General features: G+C 29.4%; 1 protein-coding gene across 14 annotated transcripts in view; it reads left to right on the top strand.

Annotated features, from left to right (window-relative positions):
• Window positions 1–24,187, top strand: part of Rdl (Resistant to dieldrin) — a 95,565-nt gene that overhangs the window by 40,967 nt on the left and 30,411 nt on the right. For 8 of the 14 annotated variants that reach the window (XM_035082945.1, XM_035082942.1, XM_035082943.1 and 5 more), the window contains exons 3-4: window positions 6,422–6,489; window positions 20,435–20,661. In XM_035082945.1, coding sequence (XP_034938836.1) covers window positions 6,422–6,489; window positions 20,435–20,661 — 295 coding nt within the window. Of the gene's footprint in view, window positions 1–6,421; window positions 6,490–9,437; window positions 9,506–20,434; window positions 20,662–24,187 lie in introns of all 14 variants that reach the window. The other 6 variants (XM_035082946.1, XM_035082934.1, XM_035082944.1 and 3 more) reach the window with 1 other exon arrangement.

Raw genomic sequence — 24,187 nt, 5'->3', positions numbered from 1 at the left:
GAATAAATCCAAAATTTAATTACTCAATAAAAAAAACAATTTCAATGTCATTTGTTGATTGCGATCAAAAAGCAGACTAACCGAGATACTCTGAGCTGTGATGCCGTGTCGAGAATAAATAAATGATGCCAATTTCTACCGTCGCCATTCCGACATAAAGACTGTCTCTCTAGTGTCCTACTCACCGAGTTTTGAATCGTTCTGCTGCACATTATTTATTGATTCCTCTCTCTGGTGTATATAGATATATAGACGGCTTTTTTGCGATATTCTCTATATTTTATTTCTGTTCATCCGAGGTCGTAAAGCTCTCTCAACGGATCTTAAACGTTCGGATTCGGGGCAATCTTCTTTAAAACTTTACGAGACTCACAACTGGAAAAGTATAATATCCGAAAGAAAATAAATTTTACGAAAGGCGAAAATACAGAAATGAACAAACTACAAACGTCACTAGTATCTAAAAGAAAATCAGAAATAGTTGAAAATAATAAAAAATAGTATATGTACACATTCCGACGACTAAAAAGTGCCTGAGGAGATACTGCGGACGATGTTTTGTTGTGGTTTATGAACAAAATGTCCACGAATTGTCGACAATAGAACTAGGATTGTTTTAAAATCGCCTGCAACAATAAAGTATCATTCAAAAGAAGACTACTATTTTGCAATTTATTTTAAAAATTTCTTTTCCCTTATTTTTATTTACTTCTTTTTATATTATTTTTATCAGCAAGTGTCTTCCTGTGTTACAACCTCAACGGAGACGTCTTCCTGTCGGTTTCTATTGTCCAAACGGCAGAAAGAGAGGTCGATAGTGCAATCGTATCGGAATAAGACCGTCGTGGAGATCGAAGAGACTAAAGCAATGGTCCAATTGAACGCTCGATTGTCAAGAATTTTCTTTCTTTTTTATTTTTTACATTAGAGAGAAAATAAAGAAGGACAAATATATATATATATATATATATATCTGTGAAATGAAAGCCGGTGTTAAATATCTCATTGATGATATCTCACTATTTACTATCGATCGTTTTTATTTTTCCTTTCAAGATGGAATGCTCTACAACCTCATGATGATGATCAACGATTTGCAATTCCATTTATTCAAATCAGACTAATTACTTCTACTCAAGTTCTTATTAACTACCAAAATATTTACCCAGATGGTCTAACTAAATCAAAACATTTCCACTTTACCATCGTTTGCTTTAAATGATGCTAATTTGATTAAGAGATACTTCAATATTCACTTGAAGAGAACAAAATTAATCATTAATTGACATGTCAAGTTTTATTGAAGAAAAACTTGACAGATTACTTTTTGATATACATTCAACTCAAATGTATGAATAGCATTTACAGTGAAATGATGTATTGTTTAAAGTACTCGAGTGATAACAAAAAAGACTACTTGCAAAAATTCATAATTATTAATCAGCCAACAACGCTATGCAAAAGTTCACGTATCATCAAGGAAAATAATAATTTTTGCAGACTACTTTGTACATATTTGTACGCTACTTGAGCATGTAAAAGTTTATTCAAAATTATGTTAATTATACAGAAAAGAGATTTTGTATTCACAAAAAAGTATTTACTAAATTTGCATTTGTCAGTAATTAACCAGTCAACTTTTTAGTTGAGCAAATGCATGAATTATGATATACAAGAGGAGTTCATCACACAGCAAAGATAATTAATTTCAAAAAAGCTTTAGTAATAATTAAAAAAGTACTAGAGTTTTGTTTTTATTAATTAAATAAACTATCATTATTTTAATTGTTTTATCTAATAATCAAATATTTATTAAATGGAATAAAAGTTATTTAAATAGTGAAATGGTTTAAGATGTAACATGAAAATTATTTAAAGAATTAAAGTTACTGGAATATATTATAAGTGGAGGAAGTCAGTAATTAGTCAGACATTTCTCTGTTCAGATGAAGAACACTGTAAATTATTGTGGGAAAGTAAGCAAAAGTTTTCGAAAAGGATCATTTTTAGAACCTCACTACGCAAAGTCATTCAACTGGTCGACAGTGATTGTAGGAAAGTCAAATTTTCGGGACACCTCAGAGATCTAGGGCGGAGCTTTCAGTAAAACTCGGATCGATGTTGGGACATCGCCCTACTCGTTGCTATGGGTAACGTTAATAGCATCTCCTGGTCCTGGTCCAACCCTACAAATGTCCCGACTTGTAACTGCTACTTTATTCTTGTCTTCTCTTCCCGTCTATGTTTTTTTTCTTTACCTTCGGTGTGCGTTGATGGTTAAAAAAAATTTTATTTCAATAATTCATTTTCTTGTTTTATCAATATGCTGTTATTAAATGAAAGCTTTGAAAAAAGATTCGATACTCAAGTGTAAAATTGTTTTAATTAACGAAAATATTGTTTTATTTACAAATATTATTGGAAAGTTTTTAAATATTTTTTGTATGAATAATAAAAGCATTGGTATTATCACAATTTTTGTTAATTGAAGTTTTTCTAAACTTTTCTGAAGAAAATGATCTCGTCGTATGATAAAAAAATTTATGAAAAAGTATTTATAGTATGCTAATGAGTTGATCTTAACGAAATTGTCCATAAAATTTGAATTTCTTTTTAACAAACCTGACTTCCGACTTTTTTAAAATTTAGTTGAAAAATTCTGAAATCGAAAAAACTTTGTTGATGGTTGATTTATGAGAGTCGTTGGTGGTAGAGAATCATAGAAGTTATGATGATAAAATGATAAATGCAAATTGTGGTGAGAAAAAAAAAGTTTTACGATACTCTAGGATGTATGAGTTGGTGAATTGAGAAATATGAGCAGGTTACCAAGAGACTGAGGACCTTCTAGATCATTGACACCTTACTCATATAAGCTAGAGTCCCATGATGATCGTGAAGAAAGATGAGAGACTGTAATTTCCCTGAGCATCGATCAATTTTCTATGAAAAGTCCTCTCGACCCAGATACATACTATAAAATTTTGAAAAATCACGATCTCCATTTCTATTCACCATTTTTCCCCGTTACTTTGACTTTCGAATTCAATCGTAAATTTTCCGTTTTCTGGTCACGATCACCAAAGAATGATGATTACGACGAGTCGCCCCTTTATTCTTTTTTTTTTTATTTCATTTTTTTTTCTTTTCTTTATAGGACTTTTTTCTACTTCCCATCCTCAGATTTTGTTATCGTACTCTCTTTCAAATATCATTCTTTAGGACGTGACTCTTGCGACGGATTTCAGAAGTCAATCTAAGGATAAAGGATATTTTCTATAGCAACATTACTGTCATTCTTAAAAGGACTCAATGCTGGAAACGGAGGTCAAAAGTCTAATTTTGAACAAATAGCCAATCCTGATGAAGTAAATTACATCAAAGTAGATGAATGAAACAAACGAACGAAATTCATGTAGAATTTGTTAAATGAAAATTTAAGTAAAAAGGTCACAGAGTAAGTACACTATTCAAATTCAAGTGAATTTAATAGTAACCGATAAATAAAATACTTTTTTCCTTCTACCAACAGAATTTATTTCCAACAAAAAAGAGAACCATCTAGAAAATTAATTGAATTAAAAAAAAAAGAAAGTAAATAAGAAGCTCATGAATCGATATAAATACTGTAGTATACAAAAAAAAAGAAATAAAATAATTTTCATGCAAAATTGACCGAATATTTCAACAAGTAACAAACCATTGAGTACATTATTCAGTAATTGAAGATTTTAATCAGCTTAAAACATCAGAAAATAAAAAAAACCATCCACATTGATTCCATCAACTGTATTTTTCCTCAGTTCTCTTCTTCATTAGAAAATTATCGTCAGAATTTTCTTGACTTGTCATCTTTAATTCTGAAGATATAAAAGGCACACTTGACTTTCAATATTCTGTTTGATTAATTCGTTTTTTCCCATTCTTTTTTCATCGTCAATAGATCACAAAGTATAAAATCCAACAGAAAACGTGTAGAATTTCATGAGGACTATAATAAACATTGAATTCAGAGGATAAAAAAGACGACTTGATGATTCAAATAAATTGACGCATACGTAATATGTATGTAGATATATTGGAGCATCAGAAGATTCGATAGCGTATAAACTTCAATGCATGAATAAATAGCACAAGATCGAAACTTTCAATCTATACTACAAACTCGAGTAGACGAATATTATTGCGATACTGAAGAGTAAAACGGTATTCCTTCATCTATTTTATTCACTAAAAATTCCCTTCTTCAAATAAAAAATTTAATCAAATAATATTTACTAGAAAATGAGTCCATATGATTTATGTGCCCATAAAACTCACATGTTGAAATAAATTCCAGCTTTAAATGTACTTGAAATTAAACTAAAATTCTCTCAAGTTTATTCAATTAGAAAGGAATCATTTGATTTCGTGTAAATGTCTATTTTTGATATAATATTTGTTATATCATAAAAATAAAAAATTAATCCTGAATATCAACTAGTGTACCTTTCTCTCATGAAAAAAAATTAGTGGTTCAATTTTATAAGATGTTCCTATGTCATTGCACTCTTTACAAAGATCTTTTTCATAAAGTAGATATTGTTGTTTATTGTTTTAAATTTACTCTGCGCAACTAGCGTGTTTTATTAAAATATACTGAGCTCAAGACGAGTTTATACCTCAGTCAATAACATAGACATTACATTTTTTAATGAAAAAAAAGTTATACAGGTACCCTCAGCATTTTTTTTTTTTAATTCACAGAGATTGATCAATTGTACTTTACAAAGAAGTAAAAAATAGTTCATTGTTGAAAAAATTCTTTGAATGTTTCTAATGGATTCATAAAACATTTGTGAAGAAAGAAAAAAAATGGTTAAAAGAAGGTCAGATGTATAAATAATCACATAAAAATTATTTATATCCAGCACTAAAATAAATGAGGACAAGAAATGGATATGAATAAAAGAAAAATGAGAAAAATTAAACATGGTTTAAGTTGATTAGACAAATGATGAATCAATTGAAATTTAAATCCACTGGAATATGTTTCAATAACACAAAGGACAAATGGTAAACAGTGGGCAAAAATTAATCATTAACTAACATGCAGTTGCTACGAATATCAATCAGACTACAATGACCATACTGAACGCAGGAGCATATCACCACTCATCCGTTATAACCATACCAGAAGTACTGTGGACTCGCAATATCATGAAATACGAGTCCTCCGGGGAACATTTGTCATGTATAGGTTGAAGGATCGTGGACAAACGAGGAGGGAAAAGGGAAATGTATTGCTCCATAGTGAGAACCGTAAAGGTGTTAAGAGAGATGTTGTTTATGGTAAAAAGTTTGTCTACTCTCATATGCGCTCTTCACTATAACTTGCGTGTGTTTATGCTGTTCTTTTACGTTCCACATCCCAATAAATCATCGACGACGATTGATGTGATAAGGAGTAAAAAAATATTTTAGGGGCAGAGATATAAATCGAGCAAGTTTGGAAACAATTATTCTCTTTGATCAAACTGAATAAAAATAAATTAGTGATGACATTTTGAAGAATAGGAATAAATGAAAAGAAGAAACAATAACTCTGATGATAAACATTGAATAAATTTCCTTGTGAAAATACTATGCTTTTTCGTCAATGATTTTTGCTCTATATTCTATCTTTTATTGGATTTATTTTATTTTTAAAAATAAAACGTCAATAATATTCTACTTACTAACTTTAATGAAAATGGCAGCATAAAAAAACTATTTTCCTATTTCAATATTTATAAAATTGATAGAAAACTTTTTTTTAAAATAAAGCTATACTAAAGTTGAAATAAATGGTTTTTATTAGTATTATAAATGATGATGTTTTTTAGATCAACCTGAATTCGTTCTTGAGAGACAGTGATTGGTAATCACAAAGATATCTCGGTGTGTCTATTTGATACTAATCAAAATTTTCAAACGCATACTCACAAATGATTATAACAATATTTAATATTCATTAAATTTCACTAATTATTAAAATCCATCTCATATTATCGCTAGTAGAATTAATATGTACAATGTTACTTATTATACCAACTGACAGACTATTTCATACGACGAAATAGAAAACTCATTATCATTTTGACAGATTTATCGGGACGATTTTGAAATAAACTAGGTTAATCCATCATACATACAGATAAGTGAATTAATTTCAAATTCATTACACATTGTATAACTCACAATATTGTAAATGAATATCATATCTAACTACTAAACAATCATATCAGTTTCTATGAATAATTAGAATGAAAGAAAAAAAGAAAAAAAATTGATCAAAGATCAATGAAAGAATAATTTTAAAAATAATAAATTAAATTGTAGCCCATTGTGCTTAGTTTTTCGGCCAGTACGGCCGACTCAGTTTTACTAACGTTCATTTCAGGTCCTCCTGTCGAGGTGGGCGTCACGATGTACGTCTTGAGTATCAGCTCGCTATCAGAAGTCAAAATGGTACTACCTTAGGTCTTTAACAACTTTTCAAAAGCTGAATCAATCACACTTCCTTCACTTAATTATTGACAAAAAAAAAATAAACAACTCAATCTAGTCGTATTCAACTCTTGTTTAATTCCAAAAAAAAACCATAGATCCGCATAAATCATTTTAAAATTAACTGTTATCGAACAACCATTATTCACGTACGTCAAATCCTTTTTTTCCATAGTTTTGTGAATAACCACGTGGATCTAATGGATATCATGCAAAACTCTAGAACCAATGTTTTCAGATGATATTTCATACAAAGTATTAATCACTGGTGATTAATGGCTCTCATACCAGCGATAAAAAAAATCTTTTATCCATGTATTGACGTGTCGATGAGTACAGAGTCATAGGAGCGATTTCTACACGCAGTTATAGAAAGTTAATTACATCAAGAACATTTGCGATTGGAAACGTTTGAAAAGAAACATTCGTCAATGTTGAAACAATACAATCGAGTGTAGGTTTTATTGTCGCTTATTGGTTACTACCAATTGAGACAGAAATAAAGGGTTGATTTCACCCTTGAATCTAATACTAGATACAGTTTAATTGAAAGAACTTACTCTAGAAAATGCTATAAAAGAAGAAAAGTTGTAGAAGAAGAAAATCAAGTGTCCGTTGACAAAATTAGTTCCATCGCTCCTTTGACTCACTTGAATCATCAAGATCGTTGATCTTAATTCGATATCCTACTACTACTCAATTCGATTTCACCATTTCGACACACTTCATGACCTTTAGAACCACGTGTGTCATTCTGAGTAATTTAAACCCCTTGAATTACGTCACTTTGTCTATTAGATCTAGGCAATAAAAGTTCGTATTGGAGTATTACACAGTAAAAAGAGTTGGGGGATTAACAATATACTTAATAGATAATAAAAATTTTTATTAACATCGACAGTTATTTAATTATCTCATTATGAACATTGGAGCAAATAATTTAAAATATTTATTAAAATTAAAAATATTTATAATTTCACTTGGGAAGCTGTTTTAATTTAATTATAAATATAATTAGTGAAATAAATTACAGATAAATGAATAATGATAATATTTTGTTGCTAATTCAGAATAAAAAGTGTAAAATGTAAGAACTAACCTTTTAACTGTGTAATAAATGCTCTAACGAAAATCGGATTAAAATAAATATCTTTAGATGACACATACACAATCGCACTGTGGAATAAAATCAATATTACGTAGAAAGTATAATAACTTATTATTTTTTGGTGTAATTTTTTCAAATAATAATATATTATGTATCGCACCAAACTTTACAATTTCACTTAAAATAATGTTATATATAAATATATCTTCTAAATTTTCACATCTTATTTGTGGTGCGAATCTTTTTAGTAAATTAGAAAAGTGTATGTCGTTTAGACACCGGCATGCAAATTTTAATTAAAAATTTTATTACAATCAGAATTTATTTATAAATTCATCAAGTTATTATCTCACCATTATATATATATATTTATAGTTATTAAATAATTTATTTTCTCTTTAATCAATCAATTATTCCCTTATTCAATTAAAATTATGTAAATAGTATAATTTTTTATTTCAATGTAATAATTTTATCACAATGTCAATTTATTAACAAATATTCTTTTCCTAGCACTTTTATTATTCCTTCAAAATCCTAATATTTTTTATTAACAAATAACCACTCACAAGTGCTGATTGCGGACTCGCTTATTCGTCATAGAAATAAAGAAAAAAAATGATAGGCGATTAGCGTTATTTAGTTTCTTTCGTACCGTAATATATATATATATATATATATATATATTATTTTTTTATGACTTTATATTTATAAATATTTTACAAAAATATATGTCTCGAACGCAAACAAATTGAAGTCATAAAGATGAACGAAAAAAAATTCCTTTTTGCAATGAATAAGTTAATGAAGCAATTTTGTAACAAAAGTAAACCATTTTTGCAACAAGTTCACTTATTATGTATGCATTAGCAAAATTAGAAGTTACAGCATTTATCACATTTTAGATAATGTCTCTATTTTTTGCGTTTTTCCCTCATGACAACGTTCTAGATTCGTTGGTGTTGAGAGAAGAACCTTGGCGAATTGTGCTCGTGACATATATATTTATATATGTATCTACTTTATACATACATATATACATATAAATACATATATATATAGAGGTAACATGCCATCCCATTAGACGCTAGCTGTTATGCCGCGGCTGCTGAGATGAGCTGCCCGCTGCCAGCACTGATAATCTCTCCGGCCCTTGCGCGTTTTTATGCGTCACAAAAATATACTCATACTCACTCGAATGTCGAGCATATTCTGAAGAGAAAAAAGAAAAGAGTAGAGAGCGGACGCGAGAGATAAAAAAAAATACATGAGTATAATACCTGACCTCTCAAATGAGATGGTCTGGAAGACAAGACTAAGTTGACAAACTTGCAACCAGGTCTTTCATTCTGTTTCCCTCCCGCGACACAACCTCACAATTAATTGGTACTCTCCATAACCCCCTCATTTCAATAAACCCGAAAAAATTATCTTTAAATTAGTTCCAATATTAGAATAAGTTAACCAAATTTTTTTCATCATCTTCTAGCTTGGATAACTAAAGATTTCGTTGATTTGGTTCCGTGCAGGGTGTGCGAGAAATCTCTCCATGCAACGTTTTTTTTTTCAGAGGGTTTTAATTTTTCCTAACTGATTGTTCCAAGTCCAGTGTAAAGATAAAAGTGAATTGCAATTTTTTGTATCTCAATTTCATTGGAGAAATTTGAATTAAAAAATGACACATGACTTGTAACAATCAAATGGATACTGACAATCATAAACCAAAAATAATTATCTGATTAAGTAGCTAAAAAAGGACAAATGAAGGCAGCAAGGCGTTTGGTATTTTTGTTGATTACAGGTCCACCCGTAGAAGTTGGCGTCACGATGTATGTCCTCAGCATCAGTTCAGTGTCGGAGGTGTTGATGGTACAGTGTCCCTTAATCGTAAAATTCACGTTGACTGAATCGTTCTTTCTATTCCTAAAGCTTCCTGTCTCTCTTTATCTTCTATTCCTTTTTCACTTTTCATGTCACCATCCCACTCTCTTTCTCTCTACTTTCCCATCTAAGTCGTTTGTAGGCATCTCATCCACCCATTTACTCTATCTGACATCTACTGACGTCTCCTCATCTTCCACACACATATCACCCTACTTCGTTCCCTTTTTCCTTTTTTGTTAGTTTCTAAAGAAAGTACGATCTTGACTGACGTTGATGCCTCTTGAAATCTTTGCTACATCAAAGAAACCAATTCTTTCATAATCGTATATGATTTCCAAACTTGATTGTAACAATCTGTTATTAAACAGACCCTCGACTAACTTTTTCTTCTAGCAATATCCCATTTTCTCGAGCTTCCACTTCCGTTATCATGCTGCAAACTTTCTAATGGCGGAAGTCGAAACGGAATTTTCACAAAATTTATTACCAGACTTCTTTCAAGTATATATTCATGTCTACTACCGTTATATTTTTCATTTAAGCTTTATTTAATTGACCTATATTGATGTCAAAACTAGCCTGACCAATTGATGTTATCCTTCCAACCCCAACTTGTAATTATCCTTACTTCCTTAATCACTTTGTCTGGTCTTTCATGACTACTACATTTTTTCCCTATCAAAGGAACTGAGTTATACATTTTATCCATTTTCTGCTCTAATTCCTCCTGTCTGATCGCTCACAATTCGTCTATTAATTGGCATCAACATCCACCCGATCGTACTTATTCTTCAAGGTATCATTATCTTTCCCAATCCTTCCATTTATTTTTTTTTTTTATCCATTTCAATTTGTCTCATCTCATTTTTTATTATTCAAATAATTCCTTTGAACAGAATAGGAATTTTTTAATCAGCCATTTAATTACTTTCCACTTTTCTTCATATCAAAATTTCAATTTCCTCAATTTCCAAAAAAGAAGAAACCTTTAAGTTAACGAGCAAGCTTCAATTATGACTGGGTTTTATTTAAATATTGATTTTCTTGCATTGATATAATTGTAACGTGATATTGTGAATGTCTATGTATTTTTTGTGTTTTTTTTTTTCTGTAATGTTGATGCTTGCTCGTGACTAATTAAATACAAACAACAAAATTGTGTGAGCAGAAATGTAAAGAAAAACACTAAAAATTAAAACTAGCAAGATTTTTAGCTCGACACAGCTGTTTGGTTGGCTGAACTGTTACAAGGGAACCTTGATACGTTCCACAGTCTTCGCAAGATTATTATCTCGTATATATCATCATTGTAATTGAATCTTTTTATATAATTGCGGTGTGTTATATTGCATGGCCCAACCCGCGAAGCTCGAGTTGCTAAAGCATCAGTTAAGTTTCCAATAATCTCATCTTTGTAATCACCCATTAATCAGCTTATTACTTTCAAAGTAGCTTTGGGTTCCGAGAATTACTTGGTTCAAACAGTCTTCGAATTTTCTTAATTAATTCTCTGACTCTTAATAATGATTTATCATTACTTGAATGTTCTTGAGTATATTATTATCACCTCAAGGATTTATTTCCATTTTTATTAACTCTTTCGAGGTATTTTTTTTTTTTAATGTGAGTAGTTGGTTCTTTTTTAAATGGATAGAGAGTGAGCATAAAGGGTGTGTAGTGTTTACATCACAGATTTTACAATGATTTTAATGCTTGCTTAACCATTTGGATTTGTGTATTTTAGCTTTGATTGTGATTGCAACAATAATCATTTATTCTTTTGTTTTTCAATCATCAATTTAACTACTTCTATTGAAAGCTTTTTCCAATCATTGCAAAAAAATAAATCAATAATTTTTATTTTTGTTAAAGAATTAAAAATTGATATTAAACTAGAAAAAACTGTTAGTAAATAATTAAAAGATTGATTGTTTGATTTATCCATTTTCTTTTTAATTAATTTTTGATTTAAATTTATCTTTTAGCGTTGATAAAATAAATGTAATTAATTCATAACGAAGAAAAAAATGAATAAGGTAGAAAATTTAACAAGTTCAGAATCTTAATGAAAAAATCTAAAGTTTAATAATTTTAAAATTTGTGAATACACTGGTATATAAATATACTAAAGAGCTGAAAGAGTTAAATTGCAATTTACATTATTCAACTAGCTAACGAATCTCTTGAAGCTCACTCATAATGAATTTCTATTTACCAAATGACTTTAAAGTGAATCAAAAGCACTGGCTCGCTCTTCTTCTTCTCACTAATCAATAAACTTCAGTTGTTTAACATTGCACAATCGATTAAAATTGAATAAATCCCTTGGTCACAGTCTATTGACTCTTGAGTAAAATAGAGAAACTTGGAGGCTTCTTGATGGTAAAGTCTTGAAGCTTCTATCGAAATCGATGAGGATAGAAATAAGAGAACATGAGCACAAAACGCTTTGTGACGCCAAAGAGAATGCATTCTTGTAGAAAGAGGAGACGCTAAAATCTTGGAACTCATGGCACTTCGATCGACGCTTCAAGGCGTCTCTTGCGCACCATTCTAACGAGCCAAACCTCTAATGGAAAACCGTTACGTTGGCTTGGACCGGAAGTCGGAGATAATTTCTCGGGCTTGGCACTCGCTTCAAATTTCATTATTGCAGTCTAACTCTCTTCCCATGGTCTTCTTTAGTTTCCAATGACCCCTCGGGTGCTTTTTCACTACATATGCACATCTCCACTCTCAATATATAGCTCACTAATTTCCTTTTGTCTCGTAAAGAGAAATTTCCACATTTCTCAACGGAAAACCAATAAAAGTAATCCGTTTATTTATTAACCACATGTCTGAAATGAGACAATTGATATTTGATGACTCACTCGAGCTTCGCAGGCCACGTAAAAATATATATAATTATGATTATTATGTATAACATTATTATTTTTATTTTTTTATTCAGACTTAGTATTATAATATTGTGTATTTATTATTAAAAATTCCTGTAGCATTCGACTGAAACTCCGGTTTGTACATTCAGATTCAAAGAATCGCTTTTGATTAATTAAGATGAATACTCTGATAAACGATCATGTGTTATTAAATTTATTTTCCCGTTGTTTTTTTTTTGGATTATTTAAGTTGTAGTTGTTGTTTTTTAACTTAAACAGTCTTTCAGAATAGGATTAAAGGTTCTGGTTGGTGGATAAATCCGACAAATCGATTGGATTCTGTTCCACGCAAGTGAAATAACATGACAAAAAAAGCTAAATAAAATGAAAAAAAGTTAAATGAATGTAGGAGAAAGAGAGAAACCTCGAGAGGTGTTTCGTGGGGCTTATCTTGGTGGTCACAAACAACGAGGACGTTTGGAACTGAATGTACGAGACTGGACCCCAGGTGTTGAGCCCTGTGCGGAAACCAAATCAAATCGACACTGTCACCTGGAACGTGACTCGCGATTTCTCTTGTTCTCCAACTTTATTGGATCCTTTTCCTCTACTAATCCTATATAAATTCTTGCTACGTTGAAATTTATCTCACAGTTTGTTCGGCTCAAAATTTTTACGCCATTAATTCATATGTATTTATATCTGTATTCTCTTCACTCGCATGTTAATACCCAACAAAAATGTGTTAATTTTAAAAATGTTAATACATATTTTTAACATTATTTTTTTACGTTAATACTCATTATTTTGTTGGATGTTAACATTTTCGTGAAGAAGAATTCATACAAAATTGCGTCCGATACACGAGGACCCGGAGGATCGCAAGGCAGCCACGTCAAAATTCATTTAATAATAAAACAAATGATTAAAACTCGAAAAGTGACTCGGGCAGCGGAAATAAATAAACATTATCGACATGCTACAAAAGTCGAGATGCTACGAAATAATATTGTCAGTGTGTGCAGTGCGCTTCTAGTCGCCGCCGCGTCATGTGTATGCTTTCATCTCTTGCATAAATTACATCATGTATTTATATTAATTATATACGTTTTAAAGATTTTTCAAGTTATATGAATGTGAAATATGTTTATCAACAAAAAAAAATGTTCGGTATAGAATATTTCATCTGATAAAAATTCTCGTAATTAATATATATTGTATAATTATCCATTATAAAGTTAAATTATTTATGAAAGAAAAAAATTGTCCGAACATTTTTTCGACAACAAAAAATTCTAAAGCTGGTAATGCAGCTTGTAAATTTATTAAACATTACACTGGCTTTTATGCTTATGCCTGTGTGCTTCTATTTACGCCTCACCGTATCCCTTATGCATAAAAAGTAATTAATTATTATTATGACCGTAATTAGTGTAAAAAATTCAGTTTTAACAATTATTTAATTTAGAAACTCTTTTTCACTTATCCGGCACGATACTATATCTATCTACTCTCATATACTTACTATCAGAATGATAAATAAAAAGTTTATCTTTTACATAAAATTTATGAGAAAAAAATTTACAAAATATATTTGATTCATTTGATATTTTATCCAAAAAATCGATCAAGTTTTTTTTCTAATGGAGATGATGAGAATTTCTCCATTCTTTTAAGCTTTACTTAGGATTTATCTTACTCCAGACTCATGTCTGACCTCACACACAGATTCAATCACAACACGAAAATACATAACCACATCTATACATTGCCCTCAACACCCTTCAAATCCTTCATGACCCTTGTCAAGGCTTTTTGCGTATTTACAGCGCATTAGTCCTGTGGGACTTTTTTACCATTTACGGTTTATATCTTTTCAAGAGAGATTATCTTGGATATACGCTTCTTAAAATACATCCAACTTTAGGGATACAACGGCTTTTTTTCTCGCTAATATACCTTATCATCATTCTTCTACAATAATGACGAGAGATAAGTAAAATCTTTTCGTACTTTTATAAAACTGTTTTTCGTACAAACGAACAATGTTAGTGAAACTTTCCATCTAATCTTAACAAGAAATCCCATTAGAACCAATTTAAAATCAAAGTCATATCAATAATTTTTTATAAAAACTCTTCCATCCAAAGTCTTTACTTAGAAACAAAAAAGTAATAAGATTTATCAGGAAAATTGATCGGATTTTTTTCTTCATACGATTTCCTAGATTTATCTCATTCTTTTTCTTCTCTTCTTAGACTGATGATACAAATCATCTGACATACAAAAATCAATTTATCTTTTTTATTTAATTAAAAAAAAAAATATTGTCATTGAATAAAAAATCAGTTTTTCATCTAATGAATATTTTGTTTACTCCATGTGATGAATAAAAAAAAAAAACAGTCATATAAATACTAGCGTTGAAATTCAGCTCCATCAGCCTATAGATCACGGGTGAGAAAAAAAATTCTGACCAAAGCAAAAAATTTATTGGATCATTTGAAATATATTGGAAACATTTTTCATAGTTGAAGATGAAGCTTAATATAAAACGTGCTTTTTTGATCGTTATCTCTCTGACGTCAGGAGGCACGCCTAGATATGGTAATATACTTCCCCCTCTTCTCAGCAAGCTTAGCATGAGAAGGAGCGAATACAAAGCTTGGTGGCTGCGTTTCCTTCACCGCCCAAGAGAGTGCTCGAGATCTCCCGGGGGTTTGTAGTCATGAGACACGATAGGGCCGCAGTGCGCCTGGAGATTCGCCAAACGAGCTTCCCGCGGCAAACCGGATCACTGAAACCAGCATCCGAAACCGCCTGACAAACGTCTCTTGGTCCAAGAATTATCGCGGACACGCTTCGAGCAAACAGCATCCCCATGAGAGGATTCAAGAGCATCACTTCATTTCCACCCGTGAGACATTTCTCTACATAGATACTTCATACCAACTATCAGTTCCTCCTTGACTTTTATCCAAACTTTTGGCCAACTCAAAGTTCTTAAAACACGGACAAACATCTTCGAAATCTCATTTTTTTATTTTTACGACCGACTGCAGTCAAGGGACATGCGGAGAGTGAGTTGAGAGACGATTACTTGCAGCCAGGTTTAAATAGCCATACCGTTACTAAGAGTGGATGGCAGGTGCAGTTGGCTACTTTATATCCCATCCACTCACTCTTAACCCTCTTCACAAGGATAACGTAAATTCTATAATCGGTTCTATATATTTTTTGTTGATAGTATACATTTTTTTACTCTCTTTTTTTTAACTTATTTTAAAATAGTCGTAAAATTTTTAGAGGCAATAATAAACTTATTATAAATTTAATTTTAAATAAAAATATATAGTTAATTAAATAGAGTAATTTAGATAAAATTTTATAATAACAGTAATTTTTGGAGAAATAGACTCCAGGGATTTTTAAAAGTCATTAGTATGCTAATAAATTAATTGTTTTTTAGCTAAAGAAAGCATTTCTATTATTTTTAAATAATTTGACTAATTAAAATCATTGAAAGATATTTGAATAAATATCTACAACTTTAATTAGTTAACAATTTTAACAAATATCATTTAGAATAGATTTGTTGGTAGTGCATAACCTTTTTCTAAAATAAATTGCAAATTTTCAAAATCTTATTGACGTTAAGAGGCTTTAGAGTATATCAGTCTTTGAGACCTTTTATAAAGTCAGTGTATGTTTACAATACCCAAGCCATACATGTTTTTTTATTTCTTTCCTTTTACAATCGTTAATTTCTGTTTCATCGCTTCCGCGGTTGATCGTTCTCATCCTTACTTCGAAAATTCCCAAAATGTTTTCCAAGAACAAAGCTCTACTTACTCTAACACGATATCAAATATCCTTTCTCTATCGGAAATTCACCCTCTCCATTAGCCCCTATAGGCAAACCACGACTTTAGATAGTTATGCCAAATTTACCTCAAACAAAGATGGATGCGACATTCAAACCGCCTCTCTCTGGCTCTTTGTTCTTTGTCGATTTCAACTATTCTCTCTGTCTTTGTAACTGAAATACTTCTACATCCACAACTTTCTAAATTAAAAATCTAACTTGGAGAATTTTTTTTGTTTTAAAACTTGAAATATTCAAATCTTTAGAGTAGCAAATACTACGATAAATTTCAAAGTTGAAAAAAATTGGGGAAATGTTTTTCTATTTAATCTAAGATATTAGGGAAAAAGTTTGTAGTTTTTATTAATTCTAATCTTCTATTATGTGATTGTATATTTCAATCAATTTTCCAACGATACCTTTAATATAATCATTCAAATAATTTGAAAAATGATTGATAAATACTTTTTGAATAATTAAATTAACAAAAATTTTAATACAATAATATAAATATTTTGTACATCTTCAGAGCTGGATGATTTTTATTTATGAATGTTTCAATTATTTTCGTTAAAGTCAAAATGGTTTTAAAAAATTCAGATCTCTGCACATTTATATTGAAAAGGTACTAACATATCAAAAAATAAAATTCGTAAAACTTTACTTAATGAAAGTATGAAAGTAACAATTTAAAAACTTACAAAGAATTTTTTTTTTTTGTTACTTAACTTTTAAAATTTTTAACACTCTTCAAAAATGTTTTTTGCAAAATACATTATTATGTTTCCGGTAAAATTTAATTTATACTTTTTATGGTTAACTTTTTAACTAGAATAATATTAAGAATCCATATTTTAAAGTCACTTGGTGGCTTTTTAAAAATTTATAAAACTGAAAAACAAAAAAAAAAATGTCTAAGTACTTTAAGTATAAAAGCATATAAGAAGGGAACCATACAAGTTCCATTAAGCTCTTCACTGCTAACTCCATTGACCTATTAAAAGGACCATAGTGAAAAAGATTCTTCTGAACGGAATTATATTCCCGAAGCGATCAAACTTAGCTTTTACAATTTTAAAATCGAAATATACTTCTCTGTACTTTCTCTTTTCTTTTTAAAAATAATTATAAAAGTTTTTATAAATAAACAGAACAATAAATTTAATTAACCACTTATTATAATTCCTACTTATTCTTTTTTTAAATCTTATGATTGACTCTAAGTACTTCTAATTATTTTTATTGAACAAACTTTAATAAATGATCATCGAAACTACAAGTTGAAGAATCCTTCAGACTCTGTTTAATAAACCAACTTTTATCAATCAATCAATTGTTATCAGAAAAAGTAATGTCAACTGTTAAAGAACAAGAAATAATACTTGAATTTTATTATAAGAATACAATTATTTCAATTTCTCAGTTGCAATAAATCGAAATCGCTCCCTTGATTTTCCAAGCTTCAAGTTAGAATACAGTAAAAACTCTGTCACAAGCAAACGTAAAAGAAAAAATTGAATAAAAAAAAAAAATAAGAATGCGAAAGACATCCACAAAATATATTATTGAAGTTGAACAAACAGAGAGAAGTTTAAAACACTTTGCCAAGAGAGACATCCACAAATGTCTTTGTAGCTGTCTCCTTACTGAGGCAACTTCTTTCCTTCTTTATTCCAATTCAGAATTTCTCCAAGTCAAACTGCTTAACTTGAACTAAATTCAATTAGATACTTTTAATATCCATGGAATAAACAATACAATTTTATAAACAATACTCATTCAAATTCTAATTACACAATACACTTTATCAACACACAATTACAGTTAATGTGAATAAAATATGGACTAAATAGAGTAAGTTGTCTTCTAATAAAATAATTAGAGAATGAAAAATTAATTTATCTGAAGAGATAATAGCAAAATCATTAAATAGATGATTTATTATTGAAGAAATAATAATAATGTAATAAATATTTTATGCTAAAAATTTTAGTTTGTCATCAAGTTGATAATATAAACATCAGAAAACTTTTATGCTATTATTGTTAAAATAAAAATTTTTTTTAAGTAAGGACAAGATAAAAGTTTTATTAGCATATTTTTCCATATTTTATTTAAAATTGTAAGATTTAAAGTTTAAAGTAAAGCTTTTTATATGTAATATATTATTCAGAGCGTGAAGATGAAAAACATTTTCTTAATTGAAAACTATAATTTTTAATCTAAATAGCAATAAAAGAAATGTTTCATTTATTAAAAATTGATTATAAAAACTTTGAGCCCAAAAAAAAAAATAAAAAATTCTACTTTGAATTTAAAAAAACTCGTGTAATAAAAACTACCATTTCTCTGAGTATAAAAGGGTGAAGATAAATATGGTAAAATAAGAAGCAAACGATAAGATTTTTCAACGTTCGAAAAGTTAAAAAGCCCAGTAGTTCTATGAATAAAACCCAGGATTTTATAACGGAAAAGAAGTAAGGTATGCGGTGAGGGAGGCATTGAAAAATGCATAAGAATTGCAGTATGCTCAAGCAACTGTGTACCCATCATATGTATACATATATATGTGTTATGTGTACGAAGTATATATATATAGACTTACATTGTGATATGTACTCACCGGTATGCACGCATGTTAGTGCATGCAGCATGAATATTTTGTTAACTACTCTAGTACATTTTCTTCCTCAGTCCAGAGCATATAATATAATATCTCTTAGCCAAGTGTACATACATCTTTTTTTTGTACTACTTCTATTATATATACTTTCTCTTAATCTACTTTATACCTTGCCCATTTCCTTTACTTACGAATCCATTTCTTTCATCAAAATAACGTATAATCATTTAATGTCACTTAAATAATTACACAATTATTTTGAAAAATTCTTTCCAATTTACTCTACTTACTTAAATTTAGTTTTTAAATAAAATAAATAATCTAAGATGGTAGTTGTACACTTTGTGACATAAAATAGAAGAAATTATTTATGAAAATCTCATCAAAATTCGATTAAGTAAGAAAAAAAAAACCATCAGGTAATAATGCAAAAAATTTCTTCCCATTCGAATCAACTCCGAGATTCTTAAGACATTTAGCTGATTTCACGTTAATCGAACCAAGCCTTTCAAGTGTTTGATGAAGAAAAAGCAAGAAACTAAAAGGTCTCATTTAAAACAAACCGGTAACTTCTTTCATTACTTCTTATCTATCTAAGAACAAAAAACTCAAAGAAAACGAATTACAAAATGTGCAAAACTCTTTCTCTCTTACCGAAGCGTTAGTTAACTAACTCACAAAGTCCAGATATAAAAGTTTTCATGCCTTTTCTTGATGTTTCAGACGACAATGAACTTAAAAAGTATCTTAATTAGCGGAAGATCACATCATAAATAGTCAATAAAATTCGCAATTGTCCATTTTTATGGCCTCAGGTGGCTTAACAGTTATATTGAAGATAAACTGCTTGTTGGTTAGATATTTACTTGTGATATTTTATGATCATTGTTTGAATTGAATAGATCCATCATAAAGTTTATGTTTCATTGTGCACAATTGCCATCTATCTAGTATAGTACTTACTCTTCCCTATTGCTATTAAAACTTAATGTAATTCGAGTTAACTAAAACCCGGGGTATTTTTTTGTATTTGATTTCGAAAATTCATCACATTTTCTCTGTATGTATTATTTTAGTTCATCTAAACGAAGTGGTCGCTGAAATTAGATTTCCAATCTGTAGTTAATTACCCCAATTACTTATGGATGCAATTACAGAACATGCATGTATTCATTGTTGATCAAACAAATTCTATCATTATTTACTAATGAAATAAAACATCAATATTATTTCTATAAATCAATAAAAAATAAAAGATAAATATAGAAATAATTTTTTAATCACGACAGCTTCGTTTCTGAACTTGATAAATGTTAAAGAATGTTGAAGAAGATTGAATAATAAAAAAAAGTCAATTTTTTCTGTTAAGGCTTGAATAATAAACTAAATAATGAAAATTCTTGTAAATGAAAGTTTTCTTGATATTCATTTAAACTATCTTCAACGTTCATTTTCATTGCTCAACTCAATTTCCAAGTTGAGAAATGAAATTACCAGTTACAAACTTACACTGACTATATTCTCTGTGTCGTCATCGTATCTAGGACTTTACGCTGGATTTCTACTTCCGGCAATTTTGGACTGACCCCCGACTTGCATTTAAACAAAGGCCAGGAGTCGAGACGTTAAGTGTCGGCTCTGAGTTCATCAAAAATATTTGGGTGCCAGATACATTTTTTGTCAACGAAAAACAGTCCTACTTTCACATCGCCACCACCAGTAACGAGTTCATTCGAATACATCACTCAGGCAGCATAACACGAAGTATAAGGTGAGTTTATCATTTCAATTATCATTAATAAATCATTATTTCAACCAATTTTTTTATACATCAACTTTAAATAAAACTCAATTTTCTACATGAAATTCAAAGTAATTTAAAATTGAATAAATTGTTAGAAAAGGTGAAATAGTCTTTTAGAATGAGTGAAAAATGTATTGGAACCATGGTTCTAGTTGCATAATAAGTAATACGTATGTTTGATTATGTTTAAAGCATACAAATATTGATTCGATTAAGAAATCATCAAAGTTGTGAATAAAGACTTAGTTCACAAGGATTTTGACGTCAACAGAAATAATGTAAATATTTAACAATAATATCGTTGATGTCACTTGAATACTCAGGTGTGAATTAAATTATAAGTGACTCAACTTTTACTTTGTTTATTATCGAAAAAAGGTTATTGATTTCAACTTTGCAAAAAAAAAGAATGATCTTTCAACTAAATATGTTGTTTAACAATACAGTGGATAGTCAGTTTATTTGACTACCTATACCGACATGATAGAATTTATAAAAGTTTCAAACTTTATGGAAATGGTCTTCATTTTATACCAGCATTTATATTTGTATGATATTCAAATTCCGACAATTTTGCCTATTAAAAAGTTTGAAGATAAATCCATATATTATAAAGTGCTTAGTATGAAAATTGATTTTACCTTTCATCAAAAGAACTTCGTAAAAGATTAATGGTTTTAATTAAACATAGAAATATCACAGGTATTTCTTTAATACCCATCTCTCGTGGTGATACTTTTTGCAATAAATACATTCTTCCTTTGATTTTAATTCTCAATTATATCTTGTTAAATAATAAAACTCTCTCAATAATTTTTAATATTATAGATAGAACAATATTAATAACCGATGTAAATGAATTGTGTAAGAACGAGAGCTGTGGAAATTTCATTAAAATCCTTTCAAGAACAAAGTGCTTCTATTTTTCATTAAAAATATTGGTGAAAAAAATGATTTTTATGTTTAAATGTGAAGGGCGAAATTTTTGAAAGCTTATCTAGAACATTTCCGAATTATTTCTACTTCCTTTGGACTTTAAAAGGAATCACTTCAATCGAATTACATAGCAAAGCAATCTCAAATCAACTTCACTTCTACCGCCTATAAAGGACTCTTCTCCTTTCATTGAATTTGACACTCAAGCTCGCCCTATTTCACAAGTCTTTTCATCATATCCATCATCCCTCTCATCTTCAATCCTATTTCAGATGCTCCTCTCCATCACACATCTCCCTCGAGTATTCCTTTATTAACGCTTGGACTATATTCAGAAGCCATGCATATCTAACTTATACGCCTGGCTACACGGCTTCTACACCCTCTCGTCCACACTATCCAAAGACCGTCCAAGCATGTTCACCATACATTCCCCTTCCGTTTCTATCCTCCGCTTTGACTATACACTTCATACACCAACAGATATCTCGGCTTTCGCGGCTCTGATTTGCTTGCCAAGCACGCAATAATTAATATGCGTACACGTGGCCAATTAAGCATATTACTATTACTTTTGTCAATGATGTTTACACCCGTAACATTGTTGTGGAGCTTAGTAGAGATAAATTTACGCCAGAATAATTACTTTTAAGAGAAGCTGGTTTATACAGTTTAATGAATTGAGGGAAAAAATAATTTCGATGCTGGAAAAATTATGCCAGTGAATTCAAAAATTGACTTTCCATCAAGGGTTTTTATAAAGAAAGAATTTCAGAGTAAATATTACCATGAAAGTGCGAGATAAAAATTACTCGACAAACAGATAAATCTAAGGTATAACGAAATTTAAATACGTTTTATTAAGTACCATAAGTCAATTTTAACTGGAGAGCTTAGTAAACATTTTTTCTATATTTTTTTTTCCCCACTAGAGTAAGGAATAGAATGTTTTTACAGGACGACATGAAAATTATTCTCATTCATGACATTTATCATAAAAAAGGGTTTAGATATCATTTGAAATATTTGAAGCATTTTTTGAATTTTAAAAAATTACTTTTACTTTTTCATACATCTTTCATGAATTTTTATTTTAATGCAAAAAGTTTTATTTAAAAAACTACTAATATTAAAAATTAAAGCTTACTCAATATTTAAAAAGAGAAAATCTTTCAAAGAATTATAAAATTTTATTTATTTTTATCAAAAATTTTTAAAGCTTTTAATATTATAATATCGAAGATAAAAATAATTCACAACATAATACTTGGCATGAATTTTCTCCTAAAAATTTTTTACAATTCTTTAAACTCTCAAATTTTTACTCTATATAGTTTAAAGCAAAAAAAAAAATTATCCTTTGATGAAAGACACAAAAGCAATAATAATCCAATGGTATTTCAGAAATGTAAAACTTTTCACTGGCCAGAGAGAAAACGTCCATTACCCGGTACATATAATCTCACAACTATATTACATCAGTTGAATGTACCGGCATTAACTTCTAGAAATAAACTATTGGTTTGTAACCAAACTTCCTCTTGGTTGACTGCTCTTCAAGCCACTAGCCCGCTGATATAGCCCAGTAGAAACCGATAAGGTTTAACTACCAGAATAGTTCGATAGAATTGCAAAAGCGTAATTAGGAATCACTACGATGGAAATGATTGAGAGTGCAAAGTATCAACCTGACCTCACTAACATGTTATCTCGAAAAATATATTTTAATATTTTTAAAAAAAAGTATCGCGTGATGTTGATAATTCTATATTTAATTTCTTTATGGTTAAGTTATGATATGTGACATTATCGCAACTCTAGGATTTTTATCTCTTCTTCAAGTGTATACATAATTGTCATGTTTGATTTATATCATTGATAACTCAATAATACCCTTAGTACAACTAAATTACTGCTCTTGACTTTGAAAATATGCCTAATTTATTAAAGCATTATTTACTTTGTTTGTTTTGATTCATTACTTGGAATTAACTGATAAATCATCTTTTCTTGTTCTTTTTTTTCATGTATTTTATGCATTTGTTTAATGGGAGCTTTTTATTAATCTTAATCCAAGGAATGATAAAAATGTTTGTAAGAAAGTTTTAATGTTAATGACTAAGTGATTAATTGATGATTAAAAAGAAAAGATTAATTAATTCTTCTACGATAAAATAATTAAACAAAACGAAAAGAATAGAAAAAAAAGCTAGAAGATTAAAATAATTTCGAAACACTGGAATATTAAAAATAATTTAATATGCAAATATCTTGCAGATATTTTTAAAATGAAATACTTATGTCACAATACAAGAAAGTATGAAAAAAAAAATTCTAATACATTGCAAATTCCATAAATATTTGTGAAAAATCAAATTTCCATATTATATAAAAGAATATCCAATTTCTCAAAGTAAATAACAATGAATATTAAAAAAAAAACTATCCAAGAAAATAAAGAGGTAAAAAAATTGAAATGACTTTGAATTTTTACACTTTCAACGTGGCTTTGAAAGGCCAACAATCAGTATTGAATTGTATATAATAATCTCATAGT

The sequence above is a fragment of the Chelonus insularis genome, unplaced genomic scaffold (assembly GCF_013357705.1).
Source record: "Chelonus insularis isolate UGA/USDA-ARS -01 unplaced genomic scaffold, ASM1335770v1 contig_352_pilon, whole genome shotgun sequence".
Lineage (NCBI taxonomy): Eukaryota > Metazoa > Arthropoda > Insecta > Hymenoptera > Braconidae > Chelonus > Chelonus insularis.
The sequence above is the reverse complement of the archived record's forward strand: the minus strand, read 5'-3'. Positions and strand labels throughout refer to the sequence as shown.